The sequence below is a fragment of the Nicotiana tabacum genome, chromosome 5 (assembly GCF_000715075.1).
Source record: "Nicotiana tabacum cultivar K326 chromosome 5, ASM71507v2, whole genome shotgun sequence".
NCBI lineage: Eukaryota > Viridiplantae > Streptophyta > Magnoliopsida > Solanales > Solanaceae > Nicotiana > Nicotiana tabacum.
This window is the reverse complement of record NC_134084.1, coordinates 131,010,962-131,033,451: the sequence shown is the minus strand read 5'-3', so window position 1 is coordinate 131,033,451 and position 22,490 is coordinate 131,010,962. Positions and strand designations below refer to the sequence as shown.

General features: G+C 39.8%; 1 protein-coding gene across 1 annotated transcript; it reads left to right on the top strand.

The window, feature by feature from the left end:
• Positions 1 to 21,653: 21,653 nt before the first annotated feature.
• Positions 21,654 to 22,004, top strand: LOC142180969 (uncharacterized). The gene has a single exon (XM_075253076.1). The coding sequence runs from the start codon at positions 21,654 to 21,656 to the stop codon at positions 22,002 to 22,004; it is 351 nt and encodes a 116-aa protein (XP_075109177.1).
• The last annotated feature ends 486 nt before the right edge of the window (positions 22,005 to 22,490 follow it).

Sequence of the window (22,490 nt, the reverse complement as noted above, 5' to 3'; positions counted from 1 at the left end):
ACAAGGAAATTGAGGTGTACGTCGATGATGTGATCATCAAATCTTGGCGTCAGGAGGACCATGTAGCAGACCTAAGGAGATTTTTCCAAAGACTCCGGAGGTATGATATCAAGCTTAACCCGGCCAAATGCGCATTCGGGGTTCCATCAGGAAAGTTGCTAGGCTTCATCGTCAGTCGACGGGGGATTGAGTTAGACCCATCCAAAATTGAATCCATCCGAGACTTGCCACCGCCAAGGAACAAAACAGAGGTAATGAGTTTGCTGGGTAGACTCAATTACATCAGCAGGTTCATCGCTCAACTCACAGCAACTTGTGAGCCCATATTTCGGCTACTGAGAAAGGATGCTGCAGTAGGTTGGACGGCAGAGTGTCAGGAGGCTTTCGACCAAATCAAAGGGTATCTGTCTAATCCACCCGTATTGGTCCCGCCTAAGCCCGGGAAACCTCTAATCCTTTACCTGACGGTTTTAGAAAATTCATTTGGTTGTGTACTGGGGCAACATGATGACACAGGAAGGAAGGAGCAGGCCATCTACTATCTTAGCAAGAAATTCATAGTGCATGAGGTCAAGTACACTCAACTCGAGAAAACGTGTTGCGCCCTAACTTGGGTAGCTCAGAAATTGAAGCACTACCTGTCTTCGTATACTACTTATCTCATATCCCGTTTGGACCCGTTGAAGTATATCTTTCAGAAACCTATGCCCACGGGAAGGTTGGCAAAATGGCAAATTCTGCTCACAGAATTTGATATCATCTACGTAACGAGGACGGCCATGAAAGCCCAGGCACTGGCAGACCATTTGGCAGAGAATCCCGTTGATGAAAAATACGAGCCCTTAAGAACGTATTTTCCTGACGAAGAGGTGATGCATACGAATGAGTTGGAATTACCTGAGGAACCGGGTTGGAAGCTTTTCTTCGATGGAGCTGCGAACGCAAAAGGGGTGGGAATAGGAGCAGTACTCATTTCTGAAACAGGACGGCATTATCCTGTTACGGCTCAACTGCGCTTCTATTGCACCAACAATATGGCCGAATATGAGGCTTGCATTCTGGGTCTGCGCCTGGCTGCCGACATGGATGTCCAAGACGTCTTGGTCTTGGGAGACTCGGACCTCTTGGTACATCAAATTCAGGGTGAATGGGAAACACGAGATCTAAAGCTCATACCATACCGACAATGCTTGCATGATCTGAGCAAGCAATTTCGATCGGTGAAGTTCAAACACATCCCGAGAGTTCACAATGAGGTTGCGGATGCCTTGGCCACCTTGGCATCAATGCTGCACCACCCTGACAAAATGTATGTTGATCCTCTACACATCCAGGTCCGTGATCAGCACGCCTACTGCAACGCCATAGAAGAAGAAGCAGATGGCGAACCCTGGTTTTATGATATCAAGGAATACCTCAAGATGGGGATATATCCAGAACATACCTCTGGAGACCAAAAAAGAGCCCTCCGGCGTTTGTCGAATGGTTTCTTCCTCAGTGGGGGAATATTGTACAAAAGAACCCCGGATCTGGGATTGTTGAGATGCATAGACGCCAGGCAGGCAACAACGGTTATGGCAGAAGTACATGCTGGAGTTTGTGGGCCACACATGAGTGGATATGTATTGGCAAGAAAAATCCTTCGAACAGGGTGTTATTGGCTCACCATGGAACACGACTGTATCACTTTCGTGAGGAAATGCCATCAGTGCCAGATACATGGAGATTTGATTCATTCTCCGCCAACAGAGTTACATACGATGTCAGCACCTTGGCCGTTTGTGGCCTGGGGCATGGATGTCATTGGGCCCATCGAGCCAGCAGCGTCCAACGGTCACAGGTTCATTCTAGTGACCATTGATTACTTCACCAAATGGGTTGAGGCTAAAACTTTCAAGTCAGTAACCAAGAAGGCAGTGGTGGACTTTGTTCACTCCCATATCATCTGCAGATTTGGGATCCCAAAAGTGATCATCACGGATAACGGTGCGAATCTCAATAGCAGCCTGATGAAAGAGGTATGCCAACAATTCAAGATTACACACCGCAATTCCACCCCATATCGTCCTAAGGCAAATGGAGCAGTCGAAGCAGCCAATAAGAATATCAAGAAGATACTGCGAAAAATGGTGGAAGGGTCCAGACAGTGGCACGAGAAATTGCCCTTTGCTTTGTTGGGTTACCGCACTACCGTCCGGACTTCCATAGGCACAACTCCTTATTTGTTGGTGTATGGAACTGAGGCCGTGATACCAACGGAGGTCGAAATTCCGTCCCTCCGAATTGTCGCTGAAGCCGGGATTGATGATGATGAATGGGTCAAAGTTCGATTGGAACAGTTGAGCCTGATAGATGAGAAAAGATTGGCAGCAGTGTGCCATGGTCAGCTGTACCAGAAGAGAATGGCAAGAGCGTATAATAAAAAGGTGCGCCCCAGGAAGTTTGAAGTAGGGCAGCAGGTATTGAAGAAGATCCTCCCACATCAGGTCGAGGCGAAAGGCAAATTCGCCCCAAATTGGAAAGGGCCTTATATCGTGACCAGAGTCTTGGCCAATGGTGCTTTGTGTTTGACAGATGTCGAAGGTAGATGTGTCGACATGGCTATCAATTCAGATGCAATCAAGAGATATTACGCGTAATTTCTTTAAATTATGGCAATTTTGGTTTATTTGTTTGTATTGGGCATTTGTTGAATAATGAGATGACGGAGGCAATTCTTTCTTCTATCCAAACACTTTTAACCCTCGCTTCCCCTTTGAGCCTTGAGCAAATTCTTTCAATACCCCTCTTTTGGAATCACTGATACGAAAAAGGGAAAAGAAAAGAAAGGAAAAGAAAAGAAAAAGAAAAAGAAAAGGAAAAGAAAATGAAAAGAAAGAAAAGAAAAATCAAGGAATATAAAACCGTGGGAACTACGTTTGACCTGATTCCTCAAAGAGGATACGTAGGCGCCTCACGGCTCGGTCATAGTATGCATCATAGTGAATATAGGATGCATAATGTACATAGTGTGCGTAAAGCGTGCGTAACGCACATAGCGCAACATAAGTATAAAAAATAAATTCCCCAAGCAAGATACCTGGGGCAGAAATTATGTTTTAAAATTCCAACAAAGGTTTGATTCCAAAAGTTGTAGCACATCACCCATCAAATTATTTTCATTTTTTCATATCCTTTCTTTAACTCCACACCAGAACCAACATTCAACGTCCAAAAGACCTCCCGATCAATGTTCAAAATATGTCGAGTCAGGCAAATAAGACCGAGAATAATACACCAATCCCCAGCAAAGAAGAGGATCGTAAGACTGGGAATGAATTGATAGCCAAAGGAGTCTCCAGAAGAGAGGGTCGTATCTACAACGCCCCGATTCCTCGAAAGAAATAAAATGAGAGAGCCTTATCGGTGAAAACCTTCACAGGCACCGAGAGGCGATGTAAGATGAGGGCTATGAAATGAGAGAGTCTTATTGGTGAAAACCTTCACAGGCACCATAAGGCGCCGGGAGATGAGAGAAAAGAGAGAGTCTCATTAGTGAAAACCCCTCGAAGGGCACTATGAGGCGACAAGACAGATCAGCAAAGCTACCACATTCGAAACGAAGTGAACACTCCTTTATCATCCCCAGCAGGTCAAACCATCGAGCAGATCAATCGATACAAATAGACTGGGTCGGAATCTATGGTGCACGCCATGATCACGGGGACCAGTTTTGTCCTCCAGATAAGTTCTGTGGATTGTCTCTTCCCACAAAACATTGGCTAAGAAAGTTTTTCTCTTTTCCATATCTTTATTTCTTTTCCTAAAAATGTGTCTTTAAAGGATTTTTCAAAGCTTACTACCAGGAACCAAAGGGGAATTCATCCAGCGCAGGATAATACGAACAGTCTTAAAGGCCGGTCCCGGGCAATGCAGTGATTGTGCCCGGAAATTTTGGAAGAAGTAAGCTCCAGAAGGGAGTGGTCTCGAGAGTTAGAAGCGGACTCCCACATCATGTGTTTAAAGAGAAAGCAGAGTAGGGGATAAACTAAAAACCAATCCCCAGCAGGCTAGAGACCCCCCCCCCCAACAGGCAACTTTGCCCGCCAACCGATTATGGGGACAAAGAGCAAGAGAAGGGGAAAAGAGAAAAATGGCTTGCCAGAAAGGCACCACCACGATTAAAACTGACTAAATCCTTTTGTCTGTTGCAGGAGATCAAAGGATTGATGAGGGCAGCAAGATGCAATGCCATGGAAGTCACCAAAAACCGGGGCAGAAAATTTTCTGCCGATTGTCGAAAATTTTCTCGGAAGAACGAGGAAACAATTTCAATACTTTTAAGTTCTAGGTCACCCACCAGTATAATGCGGGAATACATTTAAGTTCTAGGTCACCCACCAGTATAATGCGGGAATACATTTAAGTTCTAGGTCGCCCACCAGTATAATGCGGGAATACATTTAAGTTCTAGGTCACCCACCAGTATAATGCGGGAATACATTTAAGTTCTAGGTCACCCACCAGTATAATGCGGGAATACATTTAAGTTCTAGGTCGCCCACCAGTATAATGCGGGAATACATTTAAGTTCTAGGTCGCCCACCAGTATAATGCGGGAATACATTTAAGTTCTAGGTCGCCCACCAGTATAATGCGGGAATACATTTAAGTTCTAGGTCACCCACCAGTATAATGCGGGAATACATTTAAGTTCTAGGTCACCCACCAGTATAATGCGGGAATACATTTAAGTTCTAGGTCACCCACCAGTATAATGCGGGAATACATTTAAGTTCTAGGTCACCCACCAGTATAATGCGGGAATACTTTTAAGTTCTAGGTCGCCCACCAGTACAATGCGGGAATACATTTAAGTTCTAGGTCACCCACCAGTATAATGCGGGAATACATTTAAGTTCTAGGTCGCCCACCAGTATAATGCGGGAATACATTTAAGTTCTAGGTCACCCACCAGTGTATAATGCGGGAATACATTTAAGTTCTAGGTCACCCACCAGTATAATGCGGGAATACATTTAAGTTCTAGGTCACCCACCAGTATAATGCGGGAATACATTTAAGTTCTAGGTCGCCCACCAGTATAATGCGGGAATACATTTAAGTTCTAGGTCACCCACCAGTATAATGCGGGAATACATTTAAGTTCTAGGTCACCCACCATGATAATGCGGGAATACATTTAAGTTCTAGGTCACCCACCAGTATAATGCGGGAATACTTTTAAGTTCTAGGTCGCCCACCAGTACAATGCGGGAATACATTTAAGTTCTAGGTCACCCACCAGTATAATGCGGGAATACATTTAAGTTCTAGGTCGCCCACCAGTATAATGCGGGAATACATTTAAGTTCTAGGTCACCCACCAGTATAATGCGGGAATACATTTAAGTTCTAGGTCACCCACCAGTATAATGCGGGAATACATTTAAGTTCTAGGTCACCCACCAGTATAATGCGGGAATACTTTTAAGTTCTAGGTTGCCCACCAGTATAATGCGGGAATACATTTAAGTTCTAGGTCGCCCACCAGTATAATGCGGGAATACTTTTAAGTTCTAGGTCGCCCACCAGTATAATGCGGGAATACTCTTTAGCTCTAGATTTTGGAATCAGTCACCCCACCTGGAGACGGAAGGGTACAACAGAGAGCCCCAAACGGGAAACAATGAAATCCCCAGCACCAAGAAGCAGACAACTGCAGAGGCAAGTGTGCAATTCAAAAGGAAAAAGGAACGCATCTCAAAAGAAGCAGTTTGGAAACGTTGTAGCATGCCCAGCATGACGATGCTGATGAAGAAACATACCACTGAAGAAACCATTGGAAGATTTAAAGAAGAAAGCCGTGTCCCCAGCGGATCAAGTAAAGTAATGTAAACTGGCATTCAAACGTCAGCAAAGGACCAGCATCATCTCCCAAAGTCACAAGATAAAGGCATCGGAGGAGAGTGTTAGCCGACAAGAAAGCAAAGCAACAAGAACAAGTTGAAGATGGATAAGATTTCAGGATCCTCAATTTAGCTTAGCTTCTTGTTTTCCTTTAGAGCAATGTAATAGGGAGATCGGTTGAGCAGTAGCATCCTACATCAGCATACAACAGCGCACAACAACAACAAGCACTACAGTCACACGGTAGTCCCAGCTACCAAATTTCCCGAACTACATTGACCTGATTCCTGTTTTCAGCCCAGGATATGTAGGAAACCTCTGAAGCAAAGGTTCGGTCAAATCTTTTTCAAAAAATGCTTCACACGGAGTATTCGGACGGGCAAAAATCGCTCGCTTATCTTTGCGCGAAAACCCTTCGTGTTTTCGTGCAAAGAGGGGCAGCTGTAAGCACGTGATTTTTGCTTTACGAACAATCGCTCCAAAAGAAAATAAAAATAGTGACAAATGATTTCGCTGTACAATTGTTCGAGTTTTTCGTGACATGTGTTGTTAGTCATTTGTGGATCTATCCATTTTGCATCTAATCATTAACAAACAAAATACAAAATATGCATGTCAGGGTGATTAAACCATAATTCGGTCAGTAAAAGAAAATTCAAAAATATATGTGCATCGTTCGTTCTAGGCTTTTAGTTAACTTACCGAAATATTTTTTGTGATAATTGTGTTAAAATGTTGCATTATTGTTGGTTTTAATTTCATTATTTTATTGTTTGTCATTTCATTTTTTTTGTTTTAAAAGAAAAAAATAAAATAGAAAACAAAAATAGGGATTGAAAAACGGGTTAGGCCCAGGAAACAAAACAAAAAATGGGCCCAAACCAGCACAAGTCCGGCCCAGACCAGGCCTGCCCAGGCACTGCCTGAAACGACGTCGTTTCAGGGACGGTTAATCTGGGCCGTTCATCTCCATTGATCCGATGGCCCTTATTAGCCCTCATGACCCGACCCATTCCCGTTTTTGACCGACCCCTTGATTAACCAAACGGCACCGTATGGTCTAGCCTCCCCAATCCTGGCCATCAATTTTAATCAATCCAACGGCCAGGATTGAATCAGCCTCCCCGTATATAAGCCTCCTATCACACCCCACGCCCCCTATTCTAACCCCCCCCACTCATCGTCTTCATCCAAACACTGAAGCCCCCCCCCAAACCCTAGCAGCCGCCCTAGCTTCCCTTTCACCAGAACCCGGCGGCATGGACGCCGGTGGCCACCTCCTGAACACCCTAGGACCACCTCACTGTTCTGAACACAAATCCACTAACCACGAGCCTCGAATCACTTCCGTTCGTCTCGAATCTTCATTTGAAGATTTGAGTCGAACCCGGATCTATGCCAAACCATCCCATCTTCATACCAGACACTCCCCTGACCTTCCTCGTGACCAAACCAAGCTTGGTTTGGTCCGAATCTACCCACAACTCCTAAAAATCCAGATCTGGAAATCCAGAACTTGAAACACATGCACCTGGGGAACCCGGCCAGTTTTGACATGGGTTTGAGGTCTAATAGACCTTAATCAAGGTGTTCTCATGTGAGAACACCCTGATTAAAGTTTGTTAGGCCTCAAAAATTCGAAGTTGAATCAGATTTGGGTCTGTTTGATTTAAACATTTTGGTAAGTTTTCCTTTCTTTTGTTTTATTTCCAAATAAGTTGCCAGCATATCTCTTTGTGTTTGGTTGTTATTTTGTTATTTTTTGGATTTCTTTCATCTCTGTAAAGACCTTTTATTTGGTCGATTGTCTTCTGTTTGTGTTCTGAATACACTCTGTGAAAAGCATGTCCGATTAGTATAGTCGTCGCATAAATAATTCATATAGGCCCCAGTAATTGAACAAAAGTTGTCTGATACCCTTTAGGTCCCTGAACGTATTATTTATATGAGCGACTGATTATTACCTGTTATAATTAGTATAGTCGACTCGATAAATGTCGTCGATTAGTTTGCTATAACTAATGAATCGAATGAGCTAGTATTTTCACGTAACTAATTGAACTCGGCCATTGACTGAATGCCCCAGTAATGTTTGAAATGGTTTGTTGGCATTGTAAAAATGACTAAAAGGATTCAGTCGAGGCAGTCTTGAATTTGAACTTTCATCAGTTCAACAATGCCATGATGCTGCAATAGGCAGGGGCAGTAATAATCAAGGTTGACAGGGGTAGTCTGGGGTTTGCAAAGAACAAAAATGATTAGTTTAAATGAACTGACAAGTAGGGTACTAATTTGGGATTAAACTAATGTCAATGGGGGGACAAGACATAAGAGTATGGGGGCTTAAAATGAATAAATAAAACGAGCCCATAACTCTTGATTAAACAAAGACCAGGCGTGGGGAGCAAAGGGGCTGGCACCAAAGATGCTTAGGGATGGGCTTAAAGAGTATGGGCATTCTGCCAATTGGCAAGGCAGGCAGCTCAGCTGTACTGTTTCTTTTGGCCTATAAATAGGCCATTTGATAACTTAAACGGGGCTGGACTTTGAGCTTCAGAAAAAAAAAGAGAGAAAAGGCTGGAATTTTTAGTTTGAAAGCTGAAACTTTTAGTCTAAAAAAGTTTTACTGAGTTTAAAGAAAGCTGAATAACATAAGTTAGTTTCCAAATAGATTGTAACAAAACACTGCCTGAAAGTTGTATAAGAGTGCATATTGGTCAAGCTGTCTTGGCCAAGTTCTGTTGCTTGCATTGACTGAGTTGTTTGTGGTTGTTGAACTGGTGGTTTTACTGCATCTGAACCCTCAGTTATTGCTGCTATTTCTTTACTTTTTCCTGGGACTACTGGTTTGGCACTCGACTATTTGCTAGTCTTTGTATTCTGGGAGATCACTGTTGGTTGTCTGTGGCTGTGGAAGACACTTGGTTCAGTTGGTTGTTGCTGTGTTTGTTGTGTATCTGTTGTTGCTGTGTTTACTGCATACTGCCTAGATGACCATTCCTTCTTTCTTTGTCCTCCATACCAGGTACACAATTAATACCACAAATGTAACTGAAAGTTTGAGCATGAATGCAAAAGAGAGGACCTGCAGATTTTTTTTTATATGTACATGAACTGTTACTCTAAATGTCATGAAATAGTTACATTTTTGTTTGGACAATAGAAGCAGCCTACATACTAAGTATATCAATGTAGGTTAACGAATGCTAGCCTTGTATGTATACTGCTAGGTGAAAATATGCCCAGTGTAATAAGTTGTATTTCAGACTTAGTCTGATGGTATAGTATATTCTCTAATGTAGGCCAAATAGGAAAGCTATCCGTTTTAGTTAAAGTTCTTTCTCCTTTTGCCATATTGTCCCATAAATTGATAAACTCATTTCACAAAATAAAGAATCAGTTCAGGGCCTCAACCTCATGAAGGTCGAGCCCAAATCGAAGCAAACCAAGTAGGCTCGCATAGAACAGGCAGAGGCCCAGGTCTGGCCTATCACGCATGGGCTGGATTTGGGCCTATAATTGTTTGTTCGGCTGACTGCACATACAGCCCCATTTCTGAATTTTTTTTTTTAGCTTTTCTGAATGTCATTACAAATAACTTGCAAGCATTTAATTAATTAGGACTATCTACTGTTTTCAATTGATAAGGACAAACGCGATAAGAAACGTAGTTGCTATAGGATATCCTTTTAAAATAAGAACGAGATGAGCCTCGATGAAAATAAACAAAACGTGCAAATGCGGGGCCCTTGTTAAATGTATATTATTGAAGCATTTAGTTTCCAGGATGGGTTGCTTAGCAAATCTCACAACCCTCCTAAAATAACAACACGTTAGTCTCTTTAGGATACGCTTTAATAAACCTTACCTTCTTAAACTCGGGTGCACATTTATGTGACCCAAATCCAAATCTCGACGGATTCGAAATGCATTTCTAATCACCGGTACATTGACTGTGACGTGGTTCGAGATGCGTGTCCATGACGTTGCAAATTCATTTTAAAAAAAAAATAAGAATGAAATGAGCCTCGCCAAATAAAATACAAATTGCGGGGCCCTCAGTAAATATTTGCTTTAAAAATTATTTGGACTTCGGGATGGACCGTTTAGTAAAATTCCACGGTCTTACCCAAAATAAATACGCTAGTCGCTTTAGGCGCGCCTTTAATAATTTAATTTCCTTAAACTCGGGTGCACATTGATGTGACCCAAATCCAAATCTCAACGGAGTCAAAGTGTGTCGACGACCACGGGTACATTGATTGTAACGTGGTTCGAGATATATTTTATAACGTTGCAATTCTTGATAAAAATAACAGCAAATGATAAAAGCGGTTGAAAGATAAAATTTGCACATAAGTTCATATTGTATTTAAAATCAGATAAATAAGCCAAATATAACAGTTGAGCGACCGTGCTAGAACCACGGAACTCGGGAATGCCTAACACCTTCTCCCGGGTTAACAGAATTCCTTATCCGGATTTCTGGTACGCAGACTGTAATATAGAGTCATTCTTTTCCTCGATTCGGGATTAAAATTGGTGACTTGGGACACCCTAAATCTTCCAAGTGGCGACTCTGAAATAAATAAACCAATCCCGTTTCGATTGTCCTTTAATTGGAAAAACTCCCCTGCGCCCCCGCGGGCGCGGAAGAAGGAGGTGTGACACCTATTTCCTGTCTGCTTGCCTCATGACTCAGATAGGGACATAAGGGTATATCCCTCTCAACCCAATCAGTACCAAGTGTGGAGCATCCCTGGATCTCATGATGAATTTGTTTATTGGGAACCATTCAAACTTCCATTGCACTTGCTCCTCAGTCAGATTGTCGAAGAACTCTACCCACTCTTTGGAACTCTCCAGCTGAGCAAACCTGTCTGGAATGTAAGTCATCCGCTTGAGGTGATGGAAGGCAATATGGTCGTTCCAAGCCCATCGTGGAAATTCTTGGCGATAGTGACATGTTTGAAGATGTTCTAATAACCACAATTGCAGCAACATGTTACAACCCTCGAAATGCTTGACCCCTCTTTGACAACGCTCTAGAGCCTTGTAGACGTTGGCTATGATCATGGGGACTATAGTGTATGTTTTCCCATTGATCCCCTCCATCAAAGTCTTGGCGACCATGGTCGACCTTGTGTGGATTCTGTCCATTTTCATCGGGAATACTATCAAGCCCAAGAAACACACAATGAACACGAACACTCTGCGATGGATGTGGCCCAGAGAAGTGATAGAAAACTCGTCATGGAAGGTACGGAAGGACTTGCTATGGCCATATCTCTCATACATGTATTTGAAGGATATGTAGGACTTTTCCAGGCATCCCAAGTCAGCATTTTTTTTCAACCCCATCATCTTTAGGAACCCCTTACCAGTACGGTTCTCCTGTACCAACAATTTAGGTTTATCCCAATTCAATCCCGCAAGTCCCCCAATTTCCTCTAGGAGTGGAGTCATTTCTATGTCGCCAAAACGGAACACAGACCTTTCACTATCGCAGAACAAAGTGGCAGCCTCGATCAACTTGTTATTTGGCTGAATGTCTAACAGGAAAGGCAAGTTACCCGGGTACTTTCTCACATGTTTCTTGTCACTTGAGGGAAGGTCCTCCCACAAATCTAGCAACAATGGTGGAATGTTGCTAACCATACCCAATCTGGGGACTCATGCCTCATTTTCTGCAAAACAAAGAGAGTTAGGCCCTCCTCCCCCACCAGACTCGACTATTTATACATTTATGATTAGCATATTGGCATTTAGTTCTCCAAATTAATGCATAGAACGTGGTTGTATCCATTGGGATTATGGAAACCCCAGTGGACTTTTGGATAAGGCTCGTCTTAAAGGATTATTATGTGGAAAACATATTAATCCGACTATGTTTGACCATGATTCATGCACAATTTCAATCAGAGTAAGGTTACTATGGGGGTCTAGATTGGTATCCTCAAGCGGACAAATTGATGGAGAAAGGCACAGAACCGTTGACTGCACCATTGATCGACTAGTTTTACCGCAAATAAGCCTTTCCGAATTTAAGGGTAGTAAATAGAAAGAGCGCAACCACTCATCAAGTGTTGCTATAGGATTTAATACGCACGAGTGGAATATGATGTGAAGCATGATTTATGCAACAATAAATAGCATGTTATCAGGTATTTGCACGTAGGAAAAATAAATACAGTATTTAAATAATTGAAAGACAGTTACAGAAAAAGAAAACAAAGAGGCAAGTCAGTTTCTGGAAAAGGAATCATAAATGCTTGAAAATAAACAATTAAGTGCAAATAATGGAAAGGGTATGGGATAAGGCATGCTTGGACTAATTCACAAAAGATAAGTTCGTTATGGTAAGAGCGTAAGATATCCCCAGCAGAGTCGCCATACTGTTGCGCCCCTTTTTTTCCCTCCACGGAGAGAGGTCCCGGTTCCGATGTTCATGGGGGTAATAACTCATTTCCCTTTTGGGATTTGGATATTTGAAGAGTCGCAACCTAACGGATTATGGTGCATTAGGGTACCTAGAGCGATTAACTCTTAGACTAGTTTGTATTACTAGAGATTTAAGGTAAGGGCTCGAAATAACCATGAGGGGAAAGTGTTAGGTACCCCTCGCGGTCCACAACGGTGGGTCTCGGCCGACCTTATACTTACATGAATTAGTCCTTTTGACAAATAAATAGTTTTAACACATACTTGCAAACAAAGGCATTGTATGACTCAAGTAACAAAAAGGAAAAGACTTGAAGAAATTGCACATATATAGAGAAAAGTAAAGCTTAAACATCGAAAATTGGGAAAGAGGGGTCCTAGGTTGGTTAACCTATAGGATCACCCCACACAATGCCCAGTAATCAATCCTCAATGAGGGGCTACACGTGACATTAGCGCGTAGTCATCATATCCTTACTACCCAATTTCCTCTCCTTGGTCATAGCCTAAAGCGTTCTAATAACCTTGATAGATGTCTTATGCGTGCATTACCCGTCCCTTCCTTGTGGCCCTGGAGGTATTTAAGATATCTAATTTAGGTAGTTCTAGAACTTCCTAAGGTTTTAAAGGATAAAAGTCTAGGCGTCAATCAATCACAATTAAGACTGCATTTGAAAAGAATAAATTACAGGCTCACAATCACCTCCACAAATATAACAAGTAAGTGCACGTCTTCAAATAACAGTCAAGTATTTAAGAGAAAATCCTATAACATGATATCTAGGTGAGCAGGGATTATATAGAATTGAATTAGGACCAAGCGTCAAAAACCTGTTTAGCTTGCCTACTGATTTTAGGCCTGTGAATGTGAACAGTCTTAAATAACAAAGCACAGCTTTTATAGTTGTAGGATTTTAATCACCATATGGGCTTGCCTAAGCACATAACAATGATGTTCTAAAGGCATGATATCTATATGGATTAGGAATACAGTAAAACAGTAAAATGATTTTTAAACGAAAACTTGAGATCCTGTAGGCATGCTTTCTACCAGTATTAATTTTAAGGCAGTGTTTGAAAACTTATTAAAGAAACGGACAAATTAATTAATTAAGCCACTTCAGAATACATAAACACGAATTTGAACTTATTTATTTAACTAAACTGGTTTTAAGTTGTATAGGCATGATTTCTATTTGAGTTGATTTTAATTCCTATAGTCATGGTATCTAATTATTAAAAGCCATTTAGATCCTATAGACATGGTTTCTAATTGTGTGGAAGTAAAGAAAACATAACAAACACATTTGAATCAACATGGACCCTATAAGCATGGTATCTACCTAATTTGCCCAACATATATATAACTACCCCCACCCTTTTTCACTAATCACCCCAATGTTTATTTACAAAATTATTATAGACCAATGAATTAAATAAAAATACATAAATAAATAGGAGTTAATCTATAGGGAGCCTACAGTAGGCTCAAATGACTTCACAGCCTCCAATAGTCTCAAATGGCCAAAATTTAATAGCCAATTTCATGTCTAGGTGTGTTAGAGTTCCCTAAGGACCTCAAGGATCCCGGACAATGCTCACTCCTAGACCTTTTGTTGAACAATAACTGATTTAGGTGCAGTGTGGAAAGGCCAGCTCTGACATGCCAGAGTTCAGAGAGATCTCAAGGATCTCAAGGCAGTACACATATCAGAGGGGCAAAACCTAGTATTCTAAGAGTGAAGTGAGAGTGCTTGAAATAGTTTTGAAAAGGTTTTGAAAATATTACAAAAATGACTTTAGAAGTAAAAAGGTTTTTTAGAAACAGTAAATAGTTTGGTGGTAAAAGACAGTTTGAGAAGAGTACCACAACAACAGACAATCAATTGGTCATAAGAGACATCCATATTAAAAGAACACTTAACAAACAGATCTCATATGGGGATAAAGGGATTAGGGCACATAAGAGTCACATTAGGGTACATGGATAGGGTATAGAGGAAACATATAGTCAACAAACTGCATAAACACTTGGAGCCTTAGAGACTCAGCAGGCTAATCATGGACAGTAAGTAGTTAAGACATAGATCATAGTTAACATGTCTTGAACAAGATTAAACATATAGTTTAGACATGCTAGGTAAAGAAGTAAGCAGGAAATAGTGTAGAATATAAAGCATACATTGAAAAGGACAGAGTTGTAGACATACTAGGCAAAGAAGTAAACAGGAAAGAGTGCAGAATATAAAACATACATTGAACAGGACATAGTTTAGACATGCTAAGCAAAGAAGTAAGCAAGAATACAAGTTGAATTCATAACTAATGAACTAGTGCACGAATGAAACATATAGGGTTTGGATTTCAAAACTTAACTAGAGACATACTAGTTGAAGGAAAGGGTGCAGAATATAAAGCAGATGAAGTTTCAATATCTAGCCTTGGCTTTTAGCTGGCTAGATTAGTGAGTATCACAAGTAGCAGAATGAAAAGAGAACTTTAGAGTGTAAATGTGCTTTTTGTGAACTAATATTTTATTTTGAAGTGAGGATAGGAGAGTACTTATATAGCAGTTAGAGGGTAGAGTTAATAAGGTAAAAGAATAAAAAATTAGCAATTAAGGGCAAATCAGAATCCAATCATATAAGGAGTTCAGAATAGACTCCTTTAATTAGGGGCAATTAGCCAAATGGTAACAACATGGGTTTAATTAAGGCAAAAAAGACCAAACCATACCAAATAAAGAATCAGTAAGAATCCCAAAGTTATACGGGCAAGCAATTAAGGCTGAGACGACCAATTAAGTTATAAACAAGGAAACAAATAAAGTCTATGCATACCAATCCTTAATGGAGTAATCAATCAGCCAGAATTTCAAAGTAGTATTGATTTCTAGAAAGAATATATATCAATTCCCATAAATAGGAATATAAACTAAGTAAAATTTCACAGAAACATAGAACTTAGTCGAAAAAATTAGGTTAGAACCCTAATAGGGCTTAGTTAGAGGGAAAATCACGAAAGAGTCAACAAGTTTAGCAGATAAGGTAAGAAATGAAGCCAGGATGAATACAAACATATAGAATCAGTGAAAAGTTGAATTAAGAATCTCAGTAGAGGCATATTAGGGCAAGAACACCATGAGAAATCACAAGAACCAAGGCAAGAACACAATCAGTACACCAGTACTCATAAACCAAACAAAGAAATGTTAAAAATTAGGGTTTTTTTAGTACAAGCGAGTTGAGGTTGTAGTAAACTTACAAAATCAGTCAAAACACATGAGAAGCAGAGGATCAAACATCAACAAACATCAAACATTTTGTAAAAGAAATTTCCTTTCCGAAAATCCTAGTTTAGAAAAAGAAGAAAATCACTTGAAAATCATAGGATTCTTGTAAAGAATCTCAAGGTTGTTGTAAAACTCATATGAAACAAGTCCAAATCGTCTCAGATCTATACAGATCTAAGAGGTTCAGAAGAAAGAAATCAGGGCTTTGAGGAGAACAACACAGAGATGAAGAAACATGCTTAGAAACCCATAGATCATAGTCAATATAGGACGATCTTACTCGGAATCACACAGGAATATCATGAAATAGGCGAGAAAGGGGTCATAGATGCAAGTCAACTGATCTTGGTCCCTTGTGGACCCTGGAAATAGCAATACCAACATGAGGGAGGTCATTAGAGGCCTGGGGGTGGTGAGAAATCATCATAGATAACCATAGGTGAGTGTCAGTGAGGTTCAATTAGGGTTAGGTTTGAGAGCGTTTGAGAGAAGAGAGGGATTTCAGGGCGGTGGATGGTGTAGAATGAAAGGGTTTGGGGGGTCATTTGGTTTATTTTAGATAAGGTTTTTTTGTGGCCGTTGATCTCAATGATCAACGGCCGAGATTAAAAGGGTTTTGGGGCCAGATCGGGTAGCTGGGTTTGGGCTGGGTAAATTCAATTTAAAATTGGGCTGGTATTGGGTTGAAATAGGGCTGAAATTAAAATAAAATAGGTTTGATTTTAAATAGCCACTTTTAGTAACTATATAATTTATAAAAATAAGGAATGATTTCCAAAAACTGTTTTCGTGTACTAAAATGATTTAAACTAGTTGTTTGATATTTTAAAAATATAAAAGACCATTTTATGTATCAATAATGTAATTATGCATTAGCAGGGCTATTATTGCAAAGATGTGCAATTTGGCCTAAAAATGTAAATATAATTACAAAAAAGGCACTAAAATTTTTTAAACACTATTTTGGCATAAATAAATATTCAAATGACTAAATCATCACAAAAGTATTTTGAAGGATAATTATTGGATATTTTATAAATAAAAGAGAAGAAATAAATTGATTTGGAGCTTTTAAAATTATGAAAAAATTATGAAAATGTTTATGCATGCTTATAACTGCATAAGTACTATTTTGAAAGTATATATATGTATTAAAAATATATGAGGAAAAATTGGGTATCAACATATGGTTTACCTCTTCATCTTTGGCATCTTTTCACGTCTTCATTGACTCTTACTCGCCTTGCGGTAACCCTTCTCTACTAGAGATAACTGAATTCCTTACGCACGAGGGTGATACCTAGTGTAACTGGCATACTTAGTTCCTTAAGATAACTTTGCTCAAAGTTTTCGCTTTGGCAGAGTGTCTTTCTGAATGACCTTTAATGGTTATTCTTATGTTGTCCATTTTATTATTGATGGAATGTGATCTTTGAAATTCTCTTGATATCGACTATTATTATATCATTCAATCGCTAATTGATGTTTATTTTACCTTGTTCACTAGCCCATGCTGATTTCTCTTACTCCGGGGTCTAAATTTTTGTTCTGGTAATCACATTGGACTCACCAACCCATTTCTCGAAATGAGGATATAACTTTTGGTCTATACTCTTTTATTGTCTCAAGGCATGTCACCTCTTGTCTTTTCCTTCACTTGACTATAGACTCTTTCATCATATCATATTATGATTTACCGTTACCACCCTTTTATCACATCTTACTCGTAATGCCTTATTTATACTCTTCTTATTCTCCTGCTAATATCTCTGTTTATTACCTTATTCTAATAACTTCTAAAAAACATTCTTTCACTTTTAGCTCCCATTGGTCTATCCAGTGGCTCTTCGGATCGCCTAGCATTCTCTCTTAACTAGGGACATGACCCATACAAAGATAAATATTTATCCTTTCTAGGATTCCACTGCCTGTCTTCTGAAATTTTTGTAGACATTCTAGTATTCATATATGACTGTTCTATTCTAGAGTGCACCACCTAGGTGTCTCACAAAGAGATCTATTACCACGTTTGCACTGTCCTTCAAAATTTTTAGATAATGATCATAATCCATCCACCATTTTGGGTTACTCTAACCCCAGCTAGATCCTGATGTCCCATATTTCTCTTGAACAATAAATGTTAGCTCCCACAAGACATAACTAAGATGGGTGTGACCAATTGTACATACTTATGTTACTGTTGACGGTAACTCAAATACTTATATTTCTCTGCCTGAATTTTAAAAAGTGATAATCTTCACTAACTAGGTAACTCGTACCCTTCTCCACCTTGCTTTTATTATCTATTAAAACTTAATACTTTTACCTTCTAATACTCCCATGTCCTGCTATTTGTGAGGTATATTAGATATTCCCATCTTAGGGTCTTAAGTAGGAAATATACACATCTAGTATACATGATCTAATAGGGCCTCAAACTGGGCCATGTTGTCAAGAATTTCTCTCTACTAGTGCCCTTACCTGCTGCTGTATTAGCCCTCTAGCTAGCTGTAATTTTTCAAATTACAAGCATCTCTATAATTAACAAACATAAGTCTTGGCTTGAACTCTTATGACTCAGCTCTATAGCACAATGTGGATTTGAAAGAAGGGTAACATGCTCCTAAATTCCTTGTAGCTTCTTATTTATAAAATGTGGTGCATAACACATCTATAAACAAGGATCTACTAGACACGGGTTGTAGACTCCCTAGGACAGAACAACTTTGATACCAAGTTTGTCACACCCCAAACTCAACAAGGCATGGCCGGCACCCGATGCCATACCCAGCCCGAGCGTACCACTCCTTAACTATGAACTCTAGAGGGGTAACCCTATATTTAGGCCGATGAGGCCATATTCTAAATCGTCTTAAAATAACGTCTCTCTCATCTGTAGGGTAAACATTCCCAAAAGCTAACATATATAACTGTGAAGGCCGATGAAGCCTCCACGAACATCTACTGATATAAAAATTATGTAGGACTCAACTACAAGCCTCTAGTGATAGCTGAACTATATCATGGTCGGGACAGGGCCTCGACCTACCCATCAAAATTATGTGTGTGTGTGTGTGTATATATATATATATATATATATATATATAATGGACTCCAAGGTATAGACCTGGTAACCTGAGTATGAGGTCCTTACCAACCAAGCTGATGTTTGACTCTGTCTACCGGGAAGGTCTATCCAGCTGTCTATCAGGACCTGCAGGCATCAAATGCAGCGTCCCCAGCAAAAGGAATGTCAGTACGAAATAATGTACTGAGAATGTAAGGCAACAGAATAAATGAAAGCTGAAACTGAACTGATAATATAATAACTGAATGTAACTGGGAGTCAAAGATAATCTGAATATATGTTTACCTGTTGATACTAAGTCAACTCTCTCCATATAGTATGTAAAATAGTTGTCTGGCCCTATAAGGCTCGGTATGTGTAACTCCTCTACCGTAGTAGGCTCGCTCATAGGCACTCGACCATACTAGGATCTGTATCTCGGCCATTCTGGGTTTTCTCACAGGCGCTCGGCCATAGTAGGCTCAGTATATAACTTACCATCTGATCAGGGGTTACCCAATAGGGGCCTGCCCACTGATTATAGCTCGATGGTGGTGAAAATACTGTAGTACTACCCTATAGGGTCCTGCCCACCGATTATAGCTCGATGGTGGTGAAAATACTGTAATACTGCATATATATAGACTTTTTGCTCTCTTGGCTGACATAAGACAAAACAAAACTGAATATAAAGTCCCGATAAGGGAGAATATTGTAACTTGTGAGACTAGGATAGTGTATATAAATTCGGGAGTATGAACTTCTCTTAATGTCTCGTTGTCAAACACATTTAATTGCTAGATCATGCCAAATAAAAGAAAGGTTTAACCTTAACATACCTTATCACAATCTTTCCAATCACCAAGTTGAACTTGCCTCTTTGCACCTTAATCTACAACAACAATAATAATACTATCATTATGTTACGAAAGGTACAACTATCGCACAACGAACGACAAACTTATTTTGTATTAAAACGGGCAACATCTCCCCTATAATCCTTACTTCCTCCAAATTCAAGATAATACAAATAACACAAGAACACAACAATAACCATATATATAGCTTATTTTCCAGCCTTATATACACCATCAAATACTAAAAAGCAACCCAACACACCCCAATCTCTTCATACACAAAACGACCATTGTAGTTAGTGTCAAACGACCCGGAAATATTACGACGAACACCCTTCTTCCTCCAAAATGCAACAAAACAGTTGTAAAACACACAGACCAACAACAACAAAAAACAGTCCACAAAACAATCCGCTACAAGTGAATAACTCGAACTCACGACTTACGATCACCGTCCCGTGAGTTCTTATAAGTATAGAACGACTTACCATGAATTTATAGCAGAAACAATGGATGAAAGAGATTAGTAAACTCACCTTATTTGTTGGATAACTCAGCTCCTATCTTGGTTCTTCAAACTCTAGGTTTTACCTCCAATTAGAACTTGAAAGGGAGAGAAAATCAATTAGGGTTTGTGGAAAACTTTTGGGAGGATTTTTGCAGAGCTTATGTCTGGTTTATATGACCTATTTTCAGTCGAATATATGAAGAAAGTAGGACTTTAAAAGTCCTCTTTGTACTATCCAAAATGTCCCATTTTTGGGCTCTCATTTAAGTAAATAGGTGACACACCTACTTGTCACCTAGCAGCCTGCACAGTCTCGCAAAAATGCTCATATCTCTCTACTCCGATATCATATTGACAAACAGTTTAATGCCTTAGAAAGTAGAATCATAGAGCTTCAACTTTATTGGTGTAAAACCCCATAAATCTAAGTATATTGAGAGAAAATCGCAGTTACATTTGACCCAAATTTTTAGTAAAACTTATGAACGTAACTTCTGTTGACTTTCATCAACTTTTGTTCCACAACTCGCTTGACTTCAAAAGATAATACACAACCATCATAACTTAACCTCCTTATCATGTTAAGCACCCTGTCTCACCCCAAATTTACATGTTTTAACATTCCCAATTTGTCGACTTTCGACGAAACATTATTTTCTTCAATTCTTTAGCTTCTGAACCTTCCAGCCCTCTTTGTACTTGTTGTTCATAATCTTCAATATTTTTAACCTCTATATTAACATGATTAACTAACTTTGTAAACTTTTCAAAGATGATTTCATTTCTGAGCTTACATCAATTGACTTATGGCGTACTCTTATGTACGAAAATATGGGGTGTAACATACTACAAATGCATGGCAACAAAACAACCCCATATTTCATAGACAAGGATCTCTTGATCTGAGGCAGCAGTTTCAGCCTCAAAAGCCCAATTAGCCTGGTCTAAAAGATTTAATGAAGGCCTTCATTGTTAAAACTGATTAAAGATTTGAAGTACAGGGGGGGGCAGCAATTCAAAATTTAGAGAAGCAAGTGGGACAAATTGCAACAATATTATCTTATAGGATTCGAGGAACACTCCATGTTGATATTGAGAGAAATCTCAAAGAGACATTGAATGTTGTAACCTTGAGAAATGGGCAAGTGGTGAAAGATCCCACTCCGATCCAAATAGATATGATAGATGAAAAAGAAAGTGGGGAGCAGCTGAAAAATGATATTGATAAGAAGAAGAAAGGCTCGATGAAAGCTGAGAAAAAGAAGAAGGGAGAAACTTCGAGAAGGGAGGAACATGATGTGAGCGAACATATGCCTGCTCTACCTTTTCCTCAAAAGTTATATAGAGAAAAGCTGGACAAGCAGTTTGAGAGATTTCTAGATATGTTGAAATAGGTTCATGTCAACATACCATTCACAGAAGTGCTTTCACAAATGTCAGCTTATGCCAAATTCTTGAAGGAGATCCTAACAAAGAAGAGGAATATAGAAGAGACCTCAGTGATCCAGCTCACAGAGCATTGTAGTGCGATATTTCAAAATAAACTCCCACAAAAGTGTGTCGAAATATTTATGTGATTCTGGCGCCTCAATTAATATAATGCCTCTATCTATTTACATGAAACTGGAGCAAGAGATCGGAGAGATAAGGGCTGCACCAATATCTTTGCAATTGGCAGACCAAATGACTCTAATACCTGAGGGGATAGTGGAAGATGTCTTAGTGTGGGTAGATAAGTTCGTATTTCCTATAGATTTTATAGTGGTAAAGATGGATGAGAACAAGGAGGTACCCCTCATCCTAGGAAGACCATTCTTAGCAATGGGAAGAGCTATCTTAGATATACAAGAAAGAAAACTCATGCTTAGAGTGGGTGAGGAGACTATAACTTTCAAGATGGATATAAAAAAGCGGGCACAAAAGGAAAAATCAGCTACTAGTGTTGAGTGAAAAGTGAAGGGCTCGAAAGAGAAGGCTGCAGCGAGTGAGAGAGATAAGTGTGGGGTTTACCCCAAGAAGTCTATGAAGAATCTGTCAGCATGGATGTGTGCACTAGTTCGGGCACAATAAGTGGATCCCGACATCGACTCTGACCCCGACTAGACATTCAGGAAAGTTTCCTTTACCTTATGCTTTTTAATTGTGTGTCATGAGAATATTCCACAACTTAAATTGTGGGGTAGGGGATATGTTTTATGTATGTATATTAGTTTTAGGCTCAAATTTCTTGACTTTATTATATCTTGAGAATAGTGAGTGCTTTAGTTGTGACGGTTAGGCTCAGATTTTGACACTTGTATGCGTACCTTAAATTGTATGATCTTAACTTTGCTTAACTGCTTCTACTAGAGTGTCGTGATGAGTCTAATCTAGAATAAGTTATATGACATGTGTGTGTGAGGTTTTGTGTTAGTATGTTCATTGTATTTAATGTCT